Raw genomic sequence first — 23,596 nt, 5'->3', positions numbered from 1 at the left:
AAGCTGTTTAACCATGTGTAGAAGATTATTTCAAGGTGAATTTTAGAAATAAAGGAACAGAATCTATTGAAAAAATATAGAATGGCTGTAGCATATAAGCGTTGGTTTAGTCACATCAGGTTCAAATATCGATCGGCTGTCGATATAATTTAGATGAGGATTTTCGCAATTTACTGTCTTTACAACAAACTGCCTTTATGTAAATGTCGCATGATTTTCAGAGCTAAGAAAGTTTACTTACTAGTTCTTATCCACGATTCGTACTTGGAAACTCGTGTGTAGACGCCAGGGCTTTTTACATCAGCACATCCTCGTCCGAATGAGGTGACGCCGATGAGATACCAATTGGCATTGTTGATTAAACAAGCCAAAGGTCCGCCAGAGTCTCCCTACGTAATAATAATATTCAAATTGAATACAAGCTTCTTCGGGTTTGAACTTTGGTGTATGTACACAATGCTATTGCATTGGCAGTTCTGCTTTTTTTAAATAATAAAAAATGCCACATAATTCCTTTCTATTTCCCTAATTGCAATATTTTCCTTTATTTGCACACAAAACGCAGAATCAATTTGTGCACGCTTGATTGAGTTTTCTTGGTATGTTCTTTGTATTATGCACGACTCAGTTTAATTTAATATTAACACGTCCTACACGCCTGGTTGGGCAGCAACGTTGTAAACCTACATTGAAATTAATTGATTTGCAAAGTCACTCTGTTAAGTTAGCAAAGAAAAAAAAAATATTCTTGTGGTATATTTTGTTTAAATTCAGTGCACAGGAAAGGTATACTTTATGCGCAAAAGACAGGGTGTATACAATATGATTTGGGTGAAAGCCGAGCCGATAGCGCTATTGGATCCCAAACAGTTGTTTTGGCCATAGTGCGCTCCACGTGGTTCGTCTGTGTTGATTGTTACCTAGTTTGGTACCCAACATATCGACGATTGACCGAAAGGTACCACAAAGTGGAAATCTGTGTGCCTGCTAGTCTACCAGCTAAAACAGTGCCACATCAACAGCTGCACTGATGAGACCTTACAGGTCGAAACAGTGCGTGTATACACCCTGTCTGCAGCTCTCAAAAGTATAGTTGTCCTTCTTTATCTGTTATGTTCCTCAAATTCCCGTTTATGGAATCTGAGTGAGGTATTTTGTGTTCAGATTGAGTTTTGATGTAGAATTTTTTTTTAATTTATAATTTTTTTTTTAATTTTTGAGAGCGCCGAAGTAAAAGATTGTATTTGATTCTCTAGGAAAGCAATGGGTGGCATTGGGACGCCGGACAAATGCTTTCTTGGCTTAATTCTTATGCTGACGAAATAATTCTGTCGTCACCTGACAAGCGTCCACACCTCCCTTCTCGTAATTACCAGCACAAATATTGGTAAACTCCAGATTTTCGTATTCCTTCGAACAAGTGCTCTGTTCCACTATCGGCAGCCGAACTTGGTGCAACTTATTGGGCACGTCGTGGTCGGAAGCTGAAACAAAATGAAAAATATTCTTATTTGAACCTGAAAATTGCAAGAAACATGTATCTGTTATGTGATTCCAGCGAACTGTGAAATAAATAAGTAATCTCCTTTTCTGTTGCAATACTATGCATGGGTCCATAATCATACCGTTTAATGTCCGATTGCATTTCAGTTTTAATTAAATTAGAATTCAGCTTAGTGTTACAATTACCACCTTTGTAGTCAAAAGCCATCCATCTATCTCTTTCAGGTCTTCCAAATGGATATTTTTCGTGCGTTATTAGCATAATTTTTGCATTTGGCGTCAAATCTAATAAAACTTTTAGATATAAAATAACCGTGAACTTACCAAGTGTTCCCCAACCAGTTGCGATACAAATCGTTCCATTCGGGATATCGAACGTGGAAGTATCCGAAGGCAAACAGATCGGTCGAATCGTGCTTGTGACAATCAGGGGAGTCTCAAGCTTGATCAACGAAATGTCGTTGACAAGTGTGGAGCTAAAATTGTGCAACTGACAGTGTTATTTTATTTTGTGTTATTTATCTTTAGTACAGGGTCATGTAAACGCAATTTTGACATATCGTTATATACCGTACGTAATTACAGACGATCGTTGTTTAGTGAATAATAATTCGACCATCACAAAACTACTTCCTTTCCGATCGACTCAACAAGCCGATGTTTGAGTTGAACATTTCTTTTTTTTACACGTGCCCGGCAGGCATAATGCATTAAGTCTGTAAGTTGTATTTAGTTTGTCTTCCGTTTGTTGCCATAGACGACAATCTAAATACAACTTACGCGTCATAGTTCTCATGGTCGATCACAAGTATTGAGGTTCTCCTTTGGGATTCACTTCTCTGTGTGGTGGAATGCAGTCCGGCATCTACAGTAACGGATCTGTTGATACAGAACATGTCGTGCGTGATCTGGAATCGTTATTTTATGTTTGCTAAAACACTGCCGAAAGAACAAACAATGTTTCTAAATTGACGAAACCACAATTGTTCTACCATTGTATGCAAACTCATGTTTAATATGAATCACCTACTTTTTAATTTGTATATCATAACATGTCAGATTCTTACGAAACTTACGTGCGGTTTAGAGCATCTACAGTACAATGTGCTGCAGTGACGATCCATTCCGCGTTTAGAATTGAGCCACCGCAGGAAAACGATCCTCGTGTTTTTCTGATTTCAAGACGAACTTGCCATGGCCATGAACCCACAACGGCTTCGTTGCCTCCGACTATTCTTGTGTCCTTAAAAATACAAAAAAACATTTCTGTAGGATTGAGCTTTCGGTCCTAATCTGCTGTGACTGGGGCGAATGAATTTACTGTTCATGGCTTACTGTTACCAATTACTTGAAATTACCGCACAGTTTTTACGAGTGACTAAAGCTCAATCCCACAAAAATTTACCCACAAAAACTGAGGCGCGGCGTCAGATTTTCCACATTCAGAGAATTCGGTGCTTGGGTGGGCTAAAAAAGACAAATGTTACCGATAAATTTGAAGTTTTCTTTTGAGAATTTGCTATCCTTTAACTCAGTGTTTCCTACACTGGGGTCCGTGTCGATATGATAAAAAAGTCAAATTTCATTTTGTAAGTTTAAGCAAACAATCATTCTGTTATTTTGACGCTTGTTGGTCGAACAAAGGGATATATTACATTGGACCGCGGCCCAAAAATTTGTGACAATATGTAAACAAATAAAAGTCCACGGGAAAATCTTCGGAAAACCTTGCCGTAACTGAATAATGGCTTATACTATCTCGGTTAAACGGATTAATGGAATGTTAACTTACCACACTCGATTTCGTCGCTGTTGTCACCACAGTTTGTGACGCCATCGCATTGTTGAGTTGTTGGGATACAAACCCCGTTCCAGCAAGTGAACTGGTCGGCCGTACAACGAGCTGCAAAAATGACAACTATCGTATTAAGGCAAAAGTTCGTTTTCTAACTAATTTGTGTACCACAGTTATGTAATAAAATGCTATGAATGACTCTGCTGCAGTTGCGTTTGGTGACATAATAGTGTGTCTTTGTATCGCGATCATGATGTAAGTGTGATATTTAAAAATGCAATGACATGTATGTGGCAGCAATACTTTTAGTTTTGTTGGATGTATTGGCCGTTTTTTTCCAAACAATCTCTGCAATTGAATACGAAAATCTTAACGTTACAAAAAAAATCTTGACGTTTGTTTTCTGTCAAAAACAAAACAAGCAAACACCTATAGGCTACCCTTTACCAGGTATTTACAATACTATCTAGTTATCTGCGTGTTTAGGATATCTTAGCCACTTAATGGGAAACTATGTTTTCTAGGTTAAAATCTGTTGACTTTCATGTGGGACAAACATATTTTGCTATAAAGCATATTCAGTTTCTGTAAAAGCAACGTAAAAAAGAGTAAAAGGATACCTACCAAAGCTCATCACAGTCTTCAACCGGTTCTCAGGATATCTTGGGTTCGAATCCCGGTGTGGCACACCAATCTAATTTCTATTGGTACTAGATGAGCGCAAGAGTAAAAGACAGACTTACGTTTGGTTGTCCATTGAATCAAGAAACCACGGGCAGCATCTCCTGAGTCAGTTTTAAAAATTAAAGTCACCGTGGGATTGTGAGCAACAAAGTCTCGCGGTTTTTGTGTTCCGCAAAATCCTATGCTTGTGTACTACGAAAAATATAGGTATAGTTTTAGCGATGTACAAACGTATGGGTCTATAATGATCTTACCAAAACCGACCCATCGTATATACGCAGTTCATCGTAGTCACAGGTTTCATGACTTTCAACGTCGAAGTCGAAGAATTTGATTGCGATCGCCTGTGGTGTAAACAAATGCCTTAAAAACTGATCAAAAATTTATTGCAAGCTAATTTGTATTTTTTAAACAAGAAACTAAAAAAAACATTACGAAACCTTTCAACTTTATCGCTCAGAAAAATGTTCGTGGAAAGAATACTTTCGAGTAAAGCTTTATTTGTTGTAGTTTGTTGTTTATACTCTTATCAAATATAACTTTCCCATTAATGCATGACTCGCTAATTCCAGTTGCCAAGTGAACTTGTGTTAGCAATTGGGAGATTTAAGAAAAACTCAATATTATAAAAAAAAAATACCTGGTCGCTTGGAGCAGTGATTCGTGTTGTGCAGTTAAGATCATTGTTATAGTATTGAGGGTAATTTGGAGAAGAAATATTCCCTGAAGGTAAACTGAGGCTTGGATTGGTACAAATGTCGAATCGAGTTTCAGTTGTTGCCGGGTAAAATTGGGCGTCTGCACGACGAAAAATGCGAATTGTAAAACAACCAAGGCCATTGAAATGTTGATCAAATTTCTCAGCATACATAGCTTACATTTTCATAGCCGTAATTGCTTATTAATACAATCTACAATAGTAATAAGTTCCCTGCAAGTACCAGCAAAAAGTCAGCTTAAAAATAATAAATTGGTGACGCACAAGTAAACCGGAATGCAAGTGACCTACAAGCAATATTACGCAAAAAATAGTAGTCTACTGTCTACAAGAAAATAATTGTAATTAAATTAAGTGATCCTGAAGATAAACGACAAAATACAGCCATTCTATGAAAAAAAAAGCTGTTTAACCATGTGTAGAAGATTATTTCAAGGTGAATTTTAGAAATAAAGGAACAGAATCTATTGAAAAAATATAGAATGTCTGTAGCATATAAGCGTTGGTTTAGTCACATCAGGTTCAAATATCGATCGGTTGTCGATATAATTTAGATGAGGATTTTCGCAATTTACTGTCTTTACAACAAACTGCCTTTATGTAAATGTCGCATGATTTTCAGAGCTAAGAAAGTTTACTTACTAGTTCTTATCCACGATTCGTACTTGGAAACTCGTGTGTAGACGCCAGGGCTTTTTACATCAGCACATCCTCGTCCGAATGAGGTGACGCCGATGAGATACCAATTAGCATTGTTGATTAAACAAGCCAAAGGTCCGCCAGAGTCTCCCTACGTAATAATAATATTCAAATTGAATACAAGCTTCTTCGGGTTTGAACTTTGGTGTATGTACACAATGCTATTGCATTGGCAGTTCTGCTTTTTTTAAATAATAAAAAATGCCACATAATTCCTTTCTATTTCCCTAATTGCAATATTTTCCTTTATTTGCACACAAAACGCAGAATCAATTTGTGCACGCTTGAATGTGTTTTCTTGGTTTGTTCTTTGTATTATGCACGGCTCAGTTTAATTTAATATTAACACGTCCTACACGCCTGGTTGGGCAGCAACGTGTCAAACCTACATTGAAATTAATTGATTTGCAAAGTCACTCTGTTGAATTAGCAAAGAAAAAGAGAATATTCTTGTGGTATATTTTGTTTAAATTCAGTGCACAGGAAAGGTATACTTTATGCGCAAAAGACAGGGTGTATACAATATGATTTGGGTGAAAGCCGAGCCGATAGCGCTATTGGATCCCCAACAGTTGTTTTGGCCATAGTGCGCTCCACGTGGTTCGTCTGTGTTGATTGGTACCTAGTTTGGTACCCAACATATCGACGATTGACCGGAAGGTACCACAAAGTGGAAATCTGTGTGCCTGCTAGTCTACCAGCTAGCACAGTGCCGCATCAACAGCTGCACTGATGAGACCTTACAGATCGAAACAGTGCGTGTATACACCCTGTCTGCAGCTCTCATTGATTATTATGGCTCTTTTGAGCATATAATATGATTTGGGTGAAAGCCGAGCCGATAGCGCTATTGGATCCCAAACAGTTGTTTTGGCCATAGTGCGCTCCACGTGGTTCGTCTGTGTTGATTGTTACCTAGTTTGGTACCCAACATATCGACGATTGACCGAAAGGTACCACAAAGTGGAAATCTGTGTGCCTGCTAGTCTACCAGCTAGCACAGTGCCACATCAACAGCTGCACTGATGAGACCTTACAGGTCGAAACAATGCGTGTATACACCCTGTCTGCAGCTCTCAAAAGTATAGTTGTCCTTCTTTATCTGTTATGTTCCTCAAATTCCCGTTTATGGAATCTGAGTGAGGTATTTTGTGTTCAGATTGAGTTTTGATGTAGAATTTTTTTTTAATTTATAATTTTTTTTTTAATTTTTGAGAGCGCCGAAGAAAAAGATTGTATTTGATTCTCTAGGAAAGCAATGGGTGGCATTGGGACGCCGGACAAATGCTTTCTTGGCTTAATTCTTATGCTGACGAAATAATTCTGTCGTCACCTGACAAGCGTCCACACCTCCCTTCTCGTAATTACCAGCACAAATATTGGTAAACTCCAGATTTTCGTATTCCTTCGAACAAGTGCTCTGTTCCACTATCGGCAGCCGAACTTGGTGCAACTTATTGGGCACGTCGTGGTCGGAAGCTGAAACAAAATGAAAAATATTCTTATTTGAACCTGAAAATTGCAAGAAACATGTATCTGTTATGTGATTCCAGCGAACTGTGAAATAAATATGTAATCTCCTTTTCTGTTGCAATACTATGCATGGGTCCATAATCATACCGTTTAATGTCCGATTGCATTTCAGTTTCAATTAAATTTGAATTCAGCTTAGTGTTACAATTACCACCTTTGTAGTCAAAAGCCATCCATCTATCTCTTTCAGGTCTTCCAAATGGATATTTTTCGTGCGTTATTAGCATAATTTTTGCATTTGGCGTCAAATCTAATAAAACTTTTAGATATAAAATAACCGTGAACTTACCAAGTGTTCCCCAACCAGTTGCGATACAAATCGTTCCATCCGGGATATCGAACGTGGAAGTATCCGAAGGCAAACAGATCGGTCGAATCGTGCTTGTGACAATCAGGGGAGTCTCAAGCTTGATCAACGAAATGTCGTTGACAAGTGTGGAGCTAAAATTGTGCAACTGACAGTGTTATTTTATTTTGTGTTATTTATCTTTAGTACAGGGTCATGTAAACGCAATTTTGACATATCGCAATATACCGTACGTAATTACAGACGATCGTTGTTTAGTGAATAATAATTCGACCATCACAAAACCACTTCCTTTCCGATCGACTCAACAAGCCGATGTTTGAGTTGAACATTTCTTTTTTTTACACGTGCCCGGCAGGCATAATACTTTAAGTCTGTAAGTTGTATTTAGTTTGTCTTCCGTTTGTTGCCATAGACAACAATCTAAATACAACTTACGCGTCATAGTTCTCATGGTCGATCACAAGTATTGAGGTTCTCCTTTGGGATTCACTTCTCTGTGTGGTGGAATGCAGTCCGGCATCTACAGTAACGGATCTGTTGATATAGAACATGTCGTGCGTGATCTGGAATCGTTATTTTATGTTTGCTAAAACACTGCCGAAAGAACAAACAATGTTTCTAAATTGACGAAACCACAATTGTTCTACCACTGTATGCAAACTCATGTTTAATATGAAATACAGTTTGACACCATGTCCCAAATAACAAGGTGTGTCATAAAGGGTCGTATTTGTATAAAGCTTGGCGATTCCTCGTTGGATTACAAACATTTAATTTGTATTTCATAACATGTCAGATTCTTACGAAACTTACGTGTGGCTCAGAGCATCTTCAGTACAATGTGCTGCAGTGACGATCCATTCCGCGTTTAGAATTGAGCCACCGCATAAGCCCGTTCCCTTTGCAGTTTCAATTAAGAGACGAACTTGCCATGGCCATGAACCCACAACGGCTTCGTTGCCACCGACTATTCTTGTGTCCTTGAAAATACAAATAAAATCTGTAGGATGGAGCTTTTGATCCAAATCTGTTGTGATTGGGACCAATGAATTTACTGTGCATGGTTTACTGTTAACAATGACTTGAAATTACCGCACAGTTTTTACGAGTGACCAAAGCTCAATCCCAGAAATATTTACCCACAAAAACTGAGGCGCGGCATCAGATTTTCCGCATTCAGAGAAGTCGGTGCTTGGGTGTGCTAAAAAGACAAATGTTACAGCTGAATTTTAAGTTTTTTTTAGATTATGTGCTATCCTTTAACTCAGCGTTTCCTATACTGGGTTCTGTGACGATATGATAAAAAGTCAAATTTCATTTCCTAATATGAAATTCCTGTTGCTGCCAGGCATATTGCAATTAAAAATGTACTCATCTTTTGGCATAAACGTCGTAAGAATACAGTATGTTTATGCCAGAAGATCAGTACATTTTTAATTCATTTCCTAAGTTTGAGCAAACAATTATTCTGTTATCTTTTACGCTCTTTAGTCTAACAAAGGGATATATTACATTGGACAGGGGCCCTAAAATTTGTGACAATAAATTAACAAATAAAAGTCCACGGTAAAATCTTCGGACAACCTTGCCGTAACTGAATAATGGCTTATACTATCTCGGTTAAATGCAAAACGGATAAATGGAATGTTAACTTACCACACTCGATTTCATCGCTGTCGTCATCACAGTTAGTGACGCCATCACATTGTTGAGTTGTAGGGATACAAACTCCGTTCCAACAAGTGAACTGGTCTCCCGTACAACGAGCTGCAAAAATAAAACAATCTTATACGGTAAAGCGATATATTCTACCTAATTTTGTACCAATATTTGCATTACCAACTATCAACAGTAACACAATTTTTCAGCCTTTTTGATCGAACATTTCGAGAATAGAGAAGAGTCACGAATGGATGATGGACTTACGGTTGGTTGTCCATTGAATCAAAAATCCACGAGCAACATTCCTTGAACTTGTCTTAAAGTTTAAAGTCACCGTGGGATTGTGAGCAACAAAGTCTCGCGGTTTTTGTGTTCCGCAAAATCCCTTGCTTGTGTACTACAATAACAATATAGGTATATTTTAAACGATGGACAAAGATATGGTTATGTAATGATCTCACCAAAACTGTCCCATCGTACACACGCAGTTCGTCGTATGCACAGGTTTCATGACTTCGAACATTAAAATCGAGAAACTTGATTGTGATCGCCTGTGGTGAAAACAATGCCCTAAAAACTTATCAAAAATGTATACAAGCTAATTTGTATTTTTTTAATATGAAACTAAAAAAAAATTACTGGAGCCTTTACCTTCTTCTCTTAGTTGAAACGATTATTTTCGAGCAAAGCTTTACTTGTTGTGGTTTCATTTTTATATACTATGAAATATAACTTTTTTCTGAATGCATGACTCCAATTTTAACAAAATTTATTTAAATTGTTTGCTCATTCCAACTGCGAATTTATTTTAATGCAAATTTTAAGATTTAATAAAAACCTAAAACTGTAAAAAATACAATACCTGGTCGCTTGGGGCAGTGATTCTTGTTGTGCAGTTAAGGTCATTGTTATAGTTTTGAGGGTAATTTGGAGAAGAAATATTCCCTGAAGTTATACTGATACTTGGGTTGTTGCAAATGTTCATTTGGTCTGCGAATGGAAATGAACATGGTATGGTATTTATATGAGATCAAACTAAAGCAAAAGTAAGAAAAAATCGTCAAAAATGCTACAAACCTGGGTAATATTGGACAAAAATAGTGTGGAAAAGTTAGTGGTTGTTGTGTTAGAGAGTCGGCAAGAATATGAATTAATGAAAAATCTCACACCCATTGAGTGTAATTCACATCACACCTGCTGTTGTGTGGATTGTTGGGAGGGAAGCGGCAGTAGGAAATGTAAGAACAACCACAGTGTGGAAAAAACACAAATAAAAACGGAACATCAAAACTGCTAATGTGTGGCTTAGCATCAAAAATAAAATGATTCCCTTACTTGTTCTTATCCATGACTCGTACTTGGAGACTCGTGTGTAGACTGTCAATTCAACGCATCCAATACCATATGCAGTGACGCCGATGAGATACCAGTTGGTGTTGTTAATTAAACAAGCAAGAGGTCCTCCAGAATCTCCCTGTTCGGTAATAATATTTCTGTTGAAAGCAATACTCACGTAAACTTAGTATATGTAAGGGAGTGCTATAATACATCCGTTGTGGATCTTTTTGTATGGTGGCAATAAATGGCACAAAGTACTAAAACCGTATTTTCATGACGCAATTAATTTCTATAATCCAAGTTAACGTACTGTTTGGTTAATCGGTTTGTAGAGTCAGAGAAACGCGAAGAACACCAGCAGGCATGTGACCAGCTTTTGAACATGTCACAGTATGAGGTAGTTTAGTTTGTTCTTGTTTATAAAACATGATGGTGTAAACCGCTTTTTTTTAGCAAAACCTATGTGGGGTAATTGTTTAAAGTAGTGAGTTACTACAGCAGGATTTTCTCCATAATTAGGGAGCGTTGGGGCAAAAATTACATTTTAGACTATGGAGTTGTGTTTGGTGGAAAAGGGTTGGCGCACAAGTTCTCACCAGGATCAAATCCCTTCCTCACAAAAAAATTTAGCAGTGAGAATTACCGTTTGTCAACAGGTGAAATTAATACGTCCAGCTCTTACCTTGCAGGCGCTTACGCCCCCTTTTTCGTAATTACCAGCACAAATATTGGTAATCGGCAGATTTTTGTAAGTCCTCGAACAAGTACTCTGTCCAACAATTGGCAGCCTCACTTGGTGCAACTCATTAGGCGAGTTATGGCCCCAAGCTAAAACAAAGATGACACAAAATCGAAAAGGTTGCCTTAGCAAAATTCGATTTATATCTTTATGTTAGTACCCAACGGGAGCTTTACCCCATTGATCACAACAGTGTTTGGCGGGGAACCAAAATCATGAGACTAAATGACTTCAAATATTGAAAAATTAAGACCTGAACTATAGACTGCAGATGGTGACCTAGCGATCACTACATACATTCCATCATGGAAATACGCTCACAAAACAATAGCTTTTGACAACAGGATCAGCCTGGCTGGTGTTTGGAATATATATTCCCCCTATAGGCATCTTCAGTTCCTCAGTTAACACAATAATAAAATAATTAAAAAACCTATTTGTTTACAGAACCTAAGAAAATGAAAATGCCCATAGAGCGAAATAAATATTCCAAACAGCCAGGCTGATCCAGTTTTCAAAAGTTAGTGCTCTGTGAGCGTATTTTTGTAAAACTAACTGTTAACTTACCAAGTCTACCCCAACCAGTTGAAACGCAAATCGTTCCATTCGGGACGTCGAACGTGGAAGTATCCGAAGGCAAACAGATCGGTCGAATCGTACTTGTGAAAATCAGGGGAGTCTCAAGCTTGATCAACGCAATGTCGTTGATCTTGGTAGATCTGAAACGGTTGCGTGTGTGGTTGTACTTTGTCTCAAACAAAGTCGTACAAACACAATTTCAAGCAAACGTGGACTTTTTCCCAACACACGTATCTTCTCCAACTACCCTGAAAACTAAGGGGGTCTCAAGCTTGATCAATGAAATGTCGTTGCGCAATGATTTGGATCCGTAACCGCCCAATTGCGTGTGGTATGGTACATTTATTGGTTATTTTCCAAGACATTCGGTTAATGAGGAATTAACGGACATTTATACGAAAGCTCAACTGCAACTTCCATTGTTGGTTGTCAACGACGAAAAACTCAACACAACTTACCTGTCATAGTTTTCATGCTTGATCAACAATATGGAAGTTCTCCTTTGGAATCCTCTTCTCTGTGTGGTGGAATGCAGTCCGGCATCTACAGTAACGGATCTGTTGAAATAGAACATGTCGTGCGTGATCTGGAATCGTTATTTTATATTTGCTAAAACACTGCCGAAAGAACAAACTAATGTTTCTCAATTGATGAAACCACAATTGTTCTACCATTGTGTGCAAACTCATGTTTAAAATGAAATGCAGTTTGACACCATGTCCCGAATTACAAGGTGTGGCATGAAGGGTCGTATTTGTATAAAGCTTGGCGATTCCTCGTTGTATCACATACATTTGATTTATATTTCATAACATGTCAAACTCTTACGAAACCTACTTGTGGCTTAGAGCATCTACAGTACAATGTGCTGCAGTGACGATCCATTCCTCGTTCAGAATTGAGCCACCGCAGGTAAACCATCCTTGTATTTTTCTGATTAAGAGACGAACTTGCCACGGCCATGAACCCACAATGGCTTCGTTGCCTCCAACTATTCTGGTATCCTTAAAAATAGAAAAACATTAGAGCTTTTAGTCCTAATCTGCTGTGACTGGGACGAATAAATTAACTGTTCATGCTTTAATGTTACCAATGACTGAAATTACCGCACAGATTTTACGAGTGACCAAAGCTCAATCCCACAAAAATTTACCCACAAAAACTGAGGCGCGGCGTCAGATTTTCCACATTCAGAAAAGTCGGTGCTTGGACGAGCTGAAAACAAAAGAAAAGTTACCGCGCATTTACTGAGTGACGTTACTTTGTATCTGTTAGGTTCGGAACTTATTGAATCCTCATCGCAGATTAAGTGTCTAATTGATAAGAAGACTCATTGCTAAAATACCGCAAATGCATCTTCCATGCGGACATTCACACGAACATTCAATCACATACTTTAGATAGAGCATACATCACCCCTCAAATGAGTAAGTGACTCAAAAATTAGGTTAAACTAGTATAAAGTAAATTTGCATCAATTTACCACACTCGATTTCATCGCTGTCGTCATCACAGTTTTTGACGCCATCACATTGTTGAGTGCTTGGAATACAAACTCCATTCCAACAAGTGAACTGGTCTCCCGTACAACGAGCTGTAATAATTACAAATATGGTATGAGGCAGAAGTCCATTTTCTAACTAATTTGTGTACCAAAGTTACATGAAAAATGTTATGAATGTCTTTGCTTCAGTTACGTTTGGTGGCATAATTGTGTGCCGTTATATCGCGATCGTGGTGTAATTATAATATTTCAGAATGCATTCACAAGAAGATCACACCAACTGTGGCCGCAATACTTTTAGTTTTGTTGGATATATTGACCGTTTTTTCCGATCAATTTCTGTAATTAAACACGAAACTTTTTGTACATTAGCGTTTGTTATGTGTCAAAATGCCAAGCACATGTACCCTTTACCAGGTATTTACAAAAACTATAAACCAAGTAGGAAAAGTTTTTTTCGTGACAGGATATCTTGGCGACATTATGGGAAAATATGTTTTCTGGGTAAAAATCAATTGACTTTCGTGTGAGACAAACTTATTTCGATATAAAGCATATTTAGTGTCTAAAAAACAAAGCTCATCTATGCCTTAACTCGGTTATCAGGATATTCCAGGTTCAAATCCCGGTGTGGCACATCAATCCAATTTCTATTGTTACGAGTTGAGCGCACGAGTAAAAGATTATAGACTTACGTTTGGTTGTCCATTGAATCAAGAAACCACGAGCAACATTCCTTGAACTTGTCTTAAAGTTTAAAGTCACCGTGGGATTGTGAGCAACAAAGTCTCGCGGTTTTTGTGTTCCGCAAAATCCTATGCTTGTGTACTGAAAAAACAATACAAGTATATTTTAAACGATGGACAAACGTATGGATCTGTAATGATCTTACCAAAACTGCCCCATCGTATATACGCAGTTTGTCGAATGCACAGGTTTCATGACTTTGAACGTCAAAGTCGAGGAACTTGATTGTGATCGTCTGTGGTGAAAATAATGCCTTAGAAACTTCTTAAAAATGTATTACAAGCTAATTTGTATATTTTTCAAACAAGAAACAAAAAAAATTACTGGAACCTTTTAGCTTCACCGCTAAGAAAAATGTATGTTGGAAAAGAATGTTTGTCATGAGTAAAGCCGTATTTGTTGTGGTTTAATGTAAAAACTCAAATATAACTTTTCCCATGAATGCTTGACTCTAGTTTCAACTAAATTTATTCTAGATGCTTCGCTAATTCGAGTTGCCAAATGCATTTGTGTTGTTTTATACGGATTGAGGGACTTTTTATAAAAACTCAATATTATAAAAGAAATTAATACCTGGTCGCTTGGAGCAAAGATTTGTGTCGTGCAGTTAAGGTCATTGTCGTAGTTTCGAGGATAATTAGGAGAAGAAATATTCCCTGAAGGTAAACTGAGACTTGGGTTTGTGCAAATGTTAAATTGGCCTGAGAATAAAAAGAGGAACAAGATACTGTGTACAAAAGCATGTGTTGAGGTATTCTGTGTGTTTTAAACGTTACCTGATGCGCCAAAGATCATAAAGCTGATGAGAATGTAATAGAAACTAACCTTCATACCAAGTTAGTGTCCGACTTCTGATACACAAAAATGAAAAATGCTATCAAACCTGAAACAATTGAAACACCAAAGTTTGGCTGTGTTCTGAGACTTACGGGAGACCAGAGAACATACTCCTATACCCTAGTGAAGTTGGTCATATATATATATATATATATATACACCTTTTATAAATTATATACACTTTGGCAACAGCACTGTGCTACAGGATTTAGTTTCAAGCTCCTTTCACTTGCCGATACTGGAAAGTAGCAAACATCTTGGCCACAGTGTTTTTTTACTCGTGTGCTTATTTATACATCAACTGCTCTACCGCAAAACAAAGAAATTAAAATCATCAAACTAAACCGCGTCGATCAGGTCAGCTCCATATAATGATGGAGCTACACCAACCGCGTCATTTAAACTGATGATGGCATAAGTTTTTGCCGAAACGTTATTCAAACATGACAACGTTAATAACAGTATATGGGCCAGTCTTTTTGTACTCAAACCGCATACTCTTTCGAATGCAGAAGTAATGTCACGCTTTCGGAAAATAGTGGCTGATCCAGCTTGGCTGCAATGATTTGGCTGAGAAGCCTGTGAACCTCTTTCGAATGTATTCCTTACATTGTCTACTTAACCTGTTTATTTATGCGATTAACCATTAGTTTCCAGTTCTAACCAACATCGAGTCCGTTTAGGGCGACCGCGAGTACCTTGTGGCGAACAAATATGTTGTTTACTAAAACTTCTATTATTTCTTAGCGTCGCGTGTTACGCGTTGATTATTTTGTTAAGTTCCAGGTGGGGAAGTGAATGCTTGGTTTTTCTTGTTTGGATAATCGCTCGAGTAAATCGAATCATAAGCTAGGAGGGAGTTCGATAAAAGCAGGTGCCGCAGTAATAGCCAAATCATAAACCGCACGCCTGTAGCCGCGTCAGCTGTGATTTTACACACCTAACTTACACAGCACGCTTTCACATGTGTGGAAGTAATCGTGCGATTTCATATTTAACACAGCAAGCTACAGAGATGTGACAGAACTTCGGCGGTATTTATGAACCGTTAAGTTGTAGGAATGTAACGCACATTGGCGGGCTAGGGATATAGAAAACGTATTGTAAATTGTTGTGCTCAATATAAGCGAAACAAATTATCAAACTTTGATCAAACTTTGAAACGATATATTTGGCTGGTAAGCCACCCAACTTTCAACATACCTTTTGTTACAAGTAAACTGGCTTGTTCTGTTCTACCAAAAACACTTAATATCGTACTAAACTTTGGATGTTCATGTCGGGAAATAGGCAGCAATCTACACGAATATGGCCAAATTCTCACACTTCACGATTTTCTGAAATATGGGACCAACCGAACCAAACATAAAGTTTAAAAGTGGAATATGTAGTCTTAATGATTGCTACATTGCGTAACATGACCGCACTTTTTGTACACGTCCTGTGTATAGGCTAACATCCGATTGAAACATATTGAAGCCACCAAACGAAACTGTTTTTCTCGTTTGACTTTGACAACGCTCCAGCCCACAACAACTTTCCCGCGTTTGCATTTCTTCGCAAACGCCGCAAGCACCACGTGGCCAACTAACATGTTTTTAACTTAACTTCTATTCATTCTTAGCTTTGAAAGTTACGCGTTGATTATATTGTTACCTTCCAGGTGGAGAAGTGAATGCTTGGTTTTCTTTGTTTGGATAATCGCTCGAGTAAATTGAATTATAAGCCAAGAGGGAGTTCGATAAAAGAAGTTGCCGCAAACATTGGTTATAATTTAATTCTAATCTGAGAATGATATGCATGCGCAATAAGAGCCTATTGCTCAGTTCTGGAACAAATCTTTTTGCGATTGTCCAGCAAACGTGTAGATCAATCTGTGTGGCAAAATATTCTTAGATATCGTTTCAAATTGTTATTGAAGGCACTACAGAAATCAAATGTTTCATGTCGTTTAAAACACAAAAAATGGTAAGTGTTGTAATCAGGAGACGCACTTTGGTTAACCACAGACATGCCATGAATTACCGGGGATGAATAACTCAACATCCTTATTGTTGACTTTGTTTTCGAGTGTTTGCAAGCTGCGGAAACTCATCTGCTTGAATGTAGACCCAGTGGTACTTTTTTGTTGTCACGAACCCACCTCAATAAAACAACGTGTCTGCGGACTCCAGCGTTAAATTACCTGGAAGACCTGCTATGTTGACAAGTACTTCTTTAAATACTAGATAGATGTAACGGAACACACAGGAATGTTTAAGAATAATCTTGAATTTTTCCAGGCACGCACCCCTAGAAACAACCCCATGCACCCTTTGGGAGCAGCGAACCCCAAATGGGAACCACTGACGCAGACAGCAGGTATGTAAATATTTTTTTATCTCTTTTGACTAAATATTTCACAGATTTTTGACTAAGAGCTTCACACTTTGCAATGCAATCACGCCTTAAAACAAACAAAAACATGCCTCGGTTATGTGATACTTTGTGATTTATACGTCGGAGAACTGGTTCTGCGTTCTCTGATATTGTCAATTTGGAATGCATACAACACTAAATGACGGTTAGAATTAAAAAAAATTAACGATGACCCACCAATCTATAAAAACCATTGCTAAATTGTGTTGGAAGATTTTAAGGTTAGTTAACCTCGAAATGCATAAAAAAGGATACTAGGAGGATAGCTCCTTAAACTCAACATAGTTTAAGTCATGACTCTGTATCTCATCGCTTCCTTTCCATTCGTCTTTGTCCAACCATCCTCGTTATATAATTTCAATGACGAGTTTCGAATAACCTGTTGGATGATGTTTTTTAAGGCAGGACAGGAGCATCACACAAAAACTCCTTAACTTCGCATTAGAAAGCAAACTTTCGCAGTTAAAATACCGCAGGTATGATTTAGGTTCTGTATTCAGATACTATTCTTGTTTTGGTACTTGTTTAAGTAAAATAACTGTTGATGACTTTTATTCCTGTTAATCATAAAAAGCACTGCAAAACCGATTCAGAAACCGACTATGCTTTTATTTTACTACATGTGCAATAAGAAAAAAAAATAGCTTAAATTTTACTTCTTTTGTGATATTGATATCGCTAAATATCTTTGATATACAAACATGATAACAATTGAAGCAGGATTACATACACGTCACACTGAAAATCAATTTCAGTTTCACTGAAAAAAAAAGACAAACATATGTACAGTTAAACGTGCATCTGCATCCATCAAAACTTTGCAAGATACACAACAATACAATGGATTGCAGTTAAGGGAATGACTGTCAGCAAAAAGCTTCCCCCATGTGGTTGGACGCGATATGCAGTTGAAGTGGACGTCCCACTTTCAGGTGCTGTCGTACATACAAAGAAATGTATGGTAAGGAACATACGGTTAGGTTGTTATTTTTAACCAATTTGCAATATGTAAAACATTCTGTTGTTATTATCAGGAAAAGTTACGTGTAACACTTTTGTCTTATTTATGATATTAATGAATTGTTGAAAGATACCCATATAGTTACACTACAAAGGACAGCCATACTTGTCGTATCCGTTGACGTAGGCGTGAAAGTTGTCGATGTTGTTTGTGTTTCAGTGCTTGCTGTCGCATCGGTTGTAGCTCGGTAAAATTGGGCATCTGTGCGGAAAGCGAATTGTAATAAAAACAACCAAGACCATTACTAAATTTTGAGTGCTTTATCATACATTCAACTAAAAGATATGCTACTAACATGTGTCCTATCAAAACCAGAAAAGTATTTTGCATTGAAATTAGAAAGCAGGTAACTTAAAAGCAAATAAGAAGTTTTGGGAATTATACAAGAAATAGAAGCGGATCTTTCAAAAACGAATAACACGTATCCAATGATTCAGTCACCAGCTTCGAATAGTTTTTGATACGTGTATGCATGAGGATTTTGGCATTCTTTGTGCAATACGTGTTCCTATAATCACTTTTTACCGAACTCGGTCATGTCGACGTCACGTGGTTTTAACTGTTCTTACTTACTCGTTCTTATCCACAACTCGTACTTGGAAACTCGTGTGTAAACGTTTGGAAAATATTTCAGGGCGCATTCAACACCATATGAAGTGACGCCGATGAGATACCAGTTGGTGTTGTCAATCAAACAAGCCAAAGGTCCGCCAGAGTCTCCCTGATAACACTCGAATTGATTTAGGGCTATTTTCAAATGATTTTCCAACTGTGTTTCGAAATGTGGTGTAAGTAACAGATGGTGATAAATACGCAATAATTTGGCGGCATAAAATATTAATTAGTATGAGTATTAATAATTTGAGTTGAAATCAGTTGGTTACTTGAAAACGTTTAAAAATGGACTTCAACCTAAAACTTTGGAATGTTTTCAATCACTGACTTCCTATCGGAAGAAATCGGTGTCGTGGACAAATTGGTGTTCTCACCTGGCAAGTATCAACGCCCCCTTTTTCAAAATTACCAGCGCAAATGTTGGTGAGAGGCAGAGTTCCGTAAGTCCTCGAACAAGTATTCATTCCTACAATCGGCACCCGTACTTGATGCAGCTCATTGGGCAATTTGCGATTGAAAGCTAAAAAAGTGACAAAAATATCCAACAAGAAAAGCCAAAACAACAAGAATGGATGCATTATAATAGGAAATAATTGATTGTGCAGAAACGATGCGTAATAGACGCTGTGTGGTTTCTGTGATTTAATGCATCCTGAAACCATTACCACAGCAATATGTTTGGGTCAGGCGATTTATTGGCCGACTGAATTTCGTTTGATTTCAATTCGAATTAGGTATCAGGTTTTCTTGGATTTTTGCTGCTTCATCACCAAAAATCAACTAATTCATTTCTTTCACGTTCGCCAACGTGGAAAACCTGTAATTTGTTTCCGAATTTCAATAAAAATAACCATAAACTTACCAAGTGCTCCCCAACCAGTTGCTACGCAAATCGTTCCATCCGGGACATCGAATGTGGAAGTATCCGAAGGCAAACAGATCGGTCGAATCGTGCTTGTGAAAATCAGGGGAGTCTGAAGCTTGATCAATGAAATGTCGTTGAGAAATGTGACACTGCAACAATGCATCCGTATGCATGATTGTACTTTGACTTCAGTTAAATAAATGTATAGATATTAGCAAACCTACATCCATTTAATTAGCTGGATAAATAGACAGTTGTTGACGTGTTCGTTTACAACAGTAGGCTATATCTGACAACAACGGCAAATAATCAATATCGTTGACTATCGTGGAACTGAAACAGTTGCGTGAAATCCTTTGCCTCAAACAAAGTCGTACAAACACAATTTCAAGCAAACGTGGACTTCTAACCAACACACGTATATCTTATGCCGATGTACACTTTTCTTTAAACTTCAATAGAATAAATAATGCGTGTTGTTTAATTCCAGTTGTTATTAATTCAATGACAACTTACCTGTTGTAGTTTTCATGTTTGATCAACAATATGGAGGTTCTATTTTGAAATCCGCTCCTCTGTGTAGTTGAATGCAGTCCGGCATATACTATCACAGACCTATTGATATAACAACACGCGTATGCACTGTATTGATTGTCTGAAGTGGTCCGTAAAATAGTGACGTATGGACAGCATATATTTTCTTTATTAGAATGTTCAATTGTTGTATTACTGCAAATTAGGATTATAATTTTCGTGACTTAAAGCAAGATTTAATAGGAGGATGCCAATATAACTAGCTGTAGAATGGGCAGAAAAACAAGACGCAATTTCGAGCAAAAAACGTTTACTTGTTGCGAGACAAATAACAGAATCATAGATATGCATTTTATAATATGATGCTCTCTGGGATATGTAGTTAAAATTGTATTTTATCGCTTTTAATTGTTTAACCAACTTCATTCATCAACGCACGTCACTCTATAATTCGCCTAGTCTCGTTTCTCGTGCGTTATTAATCTGATAAACCCGCTCTCTCACCTGAGAGAAATTTATCTTGGTCAGCTTCGCAACACCGGAATTTTCCGCTGATCTAAGCCTTATGAGTTCTTTGTTAATTACGTTTGTTTTGTATAATTTTTACTCGACCAACACGCCTAACGTTAAGTTTATATAATTGAACGCTTGGACTGCAAAACCAGACAGTTTTGGAAACGCAACATTGGATATTTGTACTGTCTAATTGCCATCATTGGATTTACTCGAACTAAATCATTGAAATTGCATCTATTATTGTGATTACTCGAATGCTTCACTAATTTTAATGCAATCCAGTAATTACTAATTGCACAGTGTTGGAGTCTTTTTGGAGTGAGAGTTAGGTTTTGTGTTATCACTGAGTAAACATAACATAAACCCTACAGATACTTACGTGTTGCTTGGAGCATCTTCAATACAATGTGCTGCAGTGACAATCCATTCCGCGTTTAGAATTGAGCCACCACATACAAAATTTTCATCAATTAAAAGACGAACTTGCCACGGCCATGAACCTACGGCGGCTTCGTTGCCCCCAACTATTCTGGTGTCCTGAAAAAAGTATATAGTAATATATGGTGGAAGACATTTACATTTGTGTTTTTCATAAAAACGTACACATAAATGTATGCATGCAATCAAAGCTTTTGTCTGAGTTTTTCTTACAAGGTATTTTCTTACACGAACATTAGGAATATTTGAAAATGCATCGTACCCACAAAAACTGAGGTGCGACGTCTGATCTTCCACATTGAGAGAAGTCGGTGCTCGGGCGGGCTGAAAAAAGACAAATGTTACAGCTGATGAGCAGACAAGATAACTTTGCTTTGATGCCACATACGTCACAGTTACTTTCGTCATCAGCATTGAGAAATAGTTTTCAATCGCGTGAGTGGTTTTACGTGCCCGCGCAACCATGACAAAATAAACAGACAATTGCTTATTTTCTGATATGTGTGGAATTTAACTTATTTTGTCATCGCATTTTTGTCAGTTCTAAGTGTGAAATCATGCGTGTTCCCAGTCTGACAGAGTCTCTCAATGCTTAGGCAAACCTATTGCTACGAGAAAGTTTTGTATTGGATCATTGAACTATATATTTTAGATACCCCTTGGCAAAAAATGACTAAATGTTAAACCGACTGATTGGATTAATGTAATGTTAACTTACCACACTCGATTTCATCGCTGTCGTCATTACAGTTTGTGACGCCATCGCATTGTTGAGTTCTTGGAATACAAACTCCGTTCCAGCAAGTGAACTGATCGGCCGCACAACGCGCTGCAAAAATTGAAACAACTTTATTCAGCGAAAATGCATTTTCTATATTAAGTTTTTCTGCCAAAATTACAAGACCGAAAATGTCTCTGTGTTCGGAATAACCTGATTCGAATCCCAATGCGACAATCTATTTTCCGGTATTACGAGTTAGGCGCTTGAATATATATCTATAGAAAACAGACTCACGGTTGGTTGTCCATTGAATTAAGAAACCTCTTGCAACATGCGAGTGATCAGTTTTAAAGTTCAAAGTCACCGTAGGATTGTGAGCAACAAAGTCTCGCGGTTTTTGTGTTCCGCAAAATCCTATGCTTGTGTACTGAAAAAACAATATAAGTATATTTTAAACGATGGACAAACGTATGGATCTGTAATTATCTTACCAAAACCTCCCCATCGTATATACGCAGTTCATCGTATGCACAGGTATCATGGTTTTCGACATTAAAGTCGAGAAACTTGATTGTGATCGCCTGTGCAATAAAATACAGAATTTCCATTTTTAAAACTCTTTTGTTTAGCTTGTTTATTATGTTCGTTAGATTATATGTAAATAAAGTTTATTTTTTGTCCTCTATTGGAATAACTTCTTCCTGCTTTGGACCACAATCAATAAGAGGCTCCAATTTAAATATATTCGAAACGTTTATTGAACTGTATAAAATACCTGGTCGCTTGGAGCAGTGATTCGTGTTGTGCAGTTAAGGTTATTGTTATAGTTTTGAGGATATTTTGGAGAAGAAATGTTCCCGGAAGCTAAACTGAGACTTGGATTGGCGCAGATGTTGAATTGGGATGATACTGTTAACAAAAGCATGTGTATTCTGTGTGTTCTAAACGCATTTTCAGTACATACAAAGAAATATATGGTAAAGAATTTACGGTAAGGTTGTCATATGCCCAAAAGAGCCATAATAGTCAATGACAGCTGCAGACAGGTGTACACACTGTTTCGACCTGTAAGGTCTCATCAGTGCAGCTGGACGAAACGTAACACAAAGTGGAAATCTGTGTGCCTGCTAATCTACCAGCCAGCATGTCCCACGATCACCAGCTGCACTGACGAGACCTTACAGGTTGAAAGAGTGTGTACACCTGTCTGCAGCTCTCATTCTGTTGTTATAATCAGGAAAAGTTGCGAGTATCACTTTTGTCTGATTTATTATATTAATCAATTATTGAAAGATACCTTTATAGTTACACTACAAAGGAAGAAGTTTGGGGAATTATACAAGAAATGGAAGCGAATCTTTCAAAAAACGAATAACACGTATCCAATGATTCAGTCACCAGCTTTGAATAGTTTTGGATCCGTGTATGCATGAGGATTTTGACATTTTTTGTGCAATACGCGTTCCTATAATCACTTTTTACCGAACTCGGTCATGTCAACGTCACGTGGTTTTAAGTGCTGAGATAATACACTTACTTGTTCTTATCCACGACTCGTACTTGGAAACTCGTGTGTAAACGCCAGGAGTTTCCACTACAGCGCACCTACGCCCGAATGAGGTGACGCCGATGAGATACCAGTTGGTGTTGTCAATTAAACAAGCCAAAGGCCCACCAGAATCTCCCTGTGTAGTAATAACACTCAAATTGATTCTGGGCTATTTTCACATGATCAACTGCGTTTCAAATATGGTGTAAGTATCAGATGGTGATAAATACGCAGTTTTGATAACAAAAAATGACACATAATAATTATTATG

The 23,596-nt window shown here is 37.6% G+C and overlaps 3 protein-coding genes across 4 annotated transcripts in view; all 3 read right to left on the bottom strand.

Annotated features, from left to right (window-relative positions):
• Positions 1 to 233: 233 nt before the first annotated feature.
• Positions 234 to 4,853, bottom strand: LOC145889113 (chymotrypsinogen A-like). The gene is made up of 10 exons (XM_082980029.1): positions 4,623 to 4,853; positions 4,237 to 4,326; positions 4,042 to 4,174; positions 3,296 to 3,406; positions 2,909 to 2,970; positions 2,580 to 2,746; positions 2,284 to 2,382; positions 1,828 to 1,979; positions 1,339 to 1,484; positions 234 to 389 (listed from the first exon to the last, which is right to left on the bottom strand). Exons 1-10 carry the CDS (start codon positions 4,851 to 4,853, stop codon positions 234 to 236), a joined length of 1,347 nt encoding a protein of 448 aa, XP_082836155.1.
• Positions 4,854 to 5,334: 481 nt separating this feature from the next.
• On the bottom strand, positions 5,335 to 14,642 carry LOC145889016 (ovochymase-like). Its single transcript, XM_082979928.1, has 21 exons — positions 14,588 to 14,642; positions 14,385 to 14,512; positions 13,957 to 14,046; positions 13,760 to 13,892; positions 13,044 to 13,154; positions 12,714 to 12,775; positions 12,398 to 12,564; positions 12,019 to 12,117; positions 11,549 to 11,700; positions 10,925 to 11,070; positions 10,240 to 10,378; positions 9,767 to 9,894; positions 9,366 to 9,455; positions 9,169 to 9,301; positions 8,899 to 9,009; positions 8,382 to 8,443; positions 8,079 to 8,222; positions 7,678 to 7,790; positions 7,222 to 7,373; positions 6,733 to 6,878; positions 5,335 to 5,490 (listed from the first exon to the last, which is right to left on the bottom strand). The coding sequence occupies exons 1-21, from the start codon at positions 14,640 to 14,642 to the stop codon at positions 5,335 to 5,337; spliced, it is 2,517 nt and encodes an 838-aa protein (XP_082836054.1).
• A 3,088-nt stretch (positions 14,643 to 17,730) lies between these two features.
• The window catches only part of LOC145907095 (ovochymase-like), a 42,406-nt gene continuing 36,540 nt past the window's right edge, over positions 17,731 to 23,596 (bottom strand). For both annotated transcript variants that reach the window (XM_082994534.1, XM_082994541.1), the window contains 13 exons: positions 23,314 to 23,461; positions 22,552 to 22,685; positions 22,268 to 22,357; positions 22,071 to 22,203; positions 21,774 to 21,884; positions 21,318 to 21,379; positions 20,997 to 21,154; positions 20,084 to 20,182; positions 19,565 to 19,716; positions 19,077 to 19,222; positions 18,661 to 18,808; positions 18,193 to 18,288; positions 17,731 to 18,001 (listed from right to left, as the gene is read on the bottom strand). In XM_082994534.1, the coding sequence (XP_082850660.1) occupies positions 17,877 to 18,001; positions 18,193 to 18,288; positions 18,661 to 18,808; positions 19,077 to 19,222; positions 19,565 to 19,716; positions 20,084 to 20,182; positions 20,997 to 21,154; positions 21,318 to 21,379; positions 21,774 to 21,884; positions 22,071 to 22,203; positions 22,268 to 22,357; positions 22,552 to 22,685; positions 23,314 to 23,461 (1,602 nt within the window). In that variant the 3' untranslated portion in view covers positions 17,731 to 17,876. The remainder of the gene's footprint in view (positions 18,002 to 18,192; positions 18,289 to 18,660; positions 18,809 to 19,076; positions 19,223 to 19,564; positions 19,717 to 20,083; positions 20,183 to 20,996; positions 21,155 to 21,317; positions 21,380 to 21,773; positions 21,885 to 22,070; positions 22,204 to 22,267; positions 22,358 to 22,551; positions 22,686 to 23,313; positions 23,462 to 23,596) is intronic.

Source organism: Ascidia mentula, chromosome 1 (assembly GCF_947561715.1).
Source record: "Ascidia mentula chromosome 1, kaAscMent1.1, whole genome shotgun sequence".
Taxonomy (NCBI): Eukaryota; Metazoa; Chordata; class Ascidiacea; order Phlebobranchia; family Ascidiidae; genus Ascidia; species Ascidia mentula.
Note: the sequence above shows the minus strand (reverse complement) of the source record. Positions and strands in the feature narration are given on the sequence as shown.

What these genes read in the sequence shown, in the direction of transcription:
- LOC145889016 (XM_082979928.1), bottom strand. Translation starts at nt 14,642, where the DNA reads ATGAAGGTTAGTTTCTATTACATTCTCATCAGCTTTATGATCTTTGGC. An exon ending in CAGCGATGAAATCGAGTGTG is followed by an intron (nt 8,444 to 8,898) that starts GTAAGTTAACAT and finishes TTGTCTTTTTAG; the next exon opens with CACACCCAAGCACCGACTTC. An exon ending in AACTGGTTGGGGAACACTTG is followed by an intron (nt 6,879 to 7,221) that starts GTAAGTTCACGG and finishes ATTTTGTTTCAG; the next exon opens with CTTCCGACCACGACGTGCCC.
- LOC145889113 (XM_082980029.1), bottom strand. Translation starts at nt 4,853, where the DNA reads ATGTATGCTGAGAAATTTGATCAACATTTCAATGGCCTTGGTTGTTTT. An exon ending in GATTCAATGGACAACCAAAC is followed by an intron (nt 3,407 to 4,041) that starts GTAAGTCTGTCT and finishes TCATTTTTGCAG; the next exon opens with CTCGTTGTACGGCCGACCAG. An exon ending in AACTGGTTGGGGAACACTTG is followed by an intron (nt 1,485 to 1,827) that starts GTAAGTTCACGG and finishes ATTTTGTTTCAG; the next exon opens with CTTCCGACCACGACGTGCCC.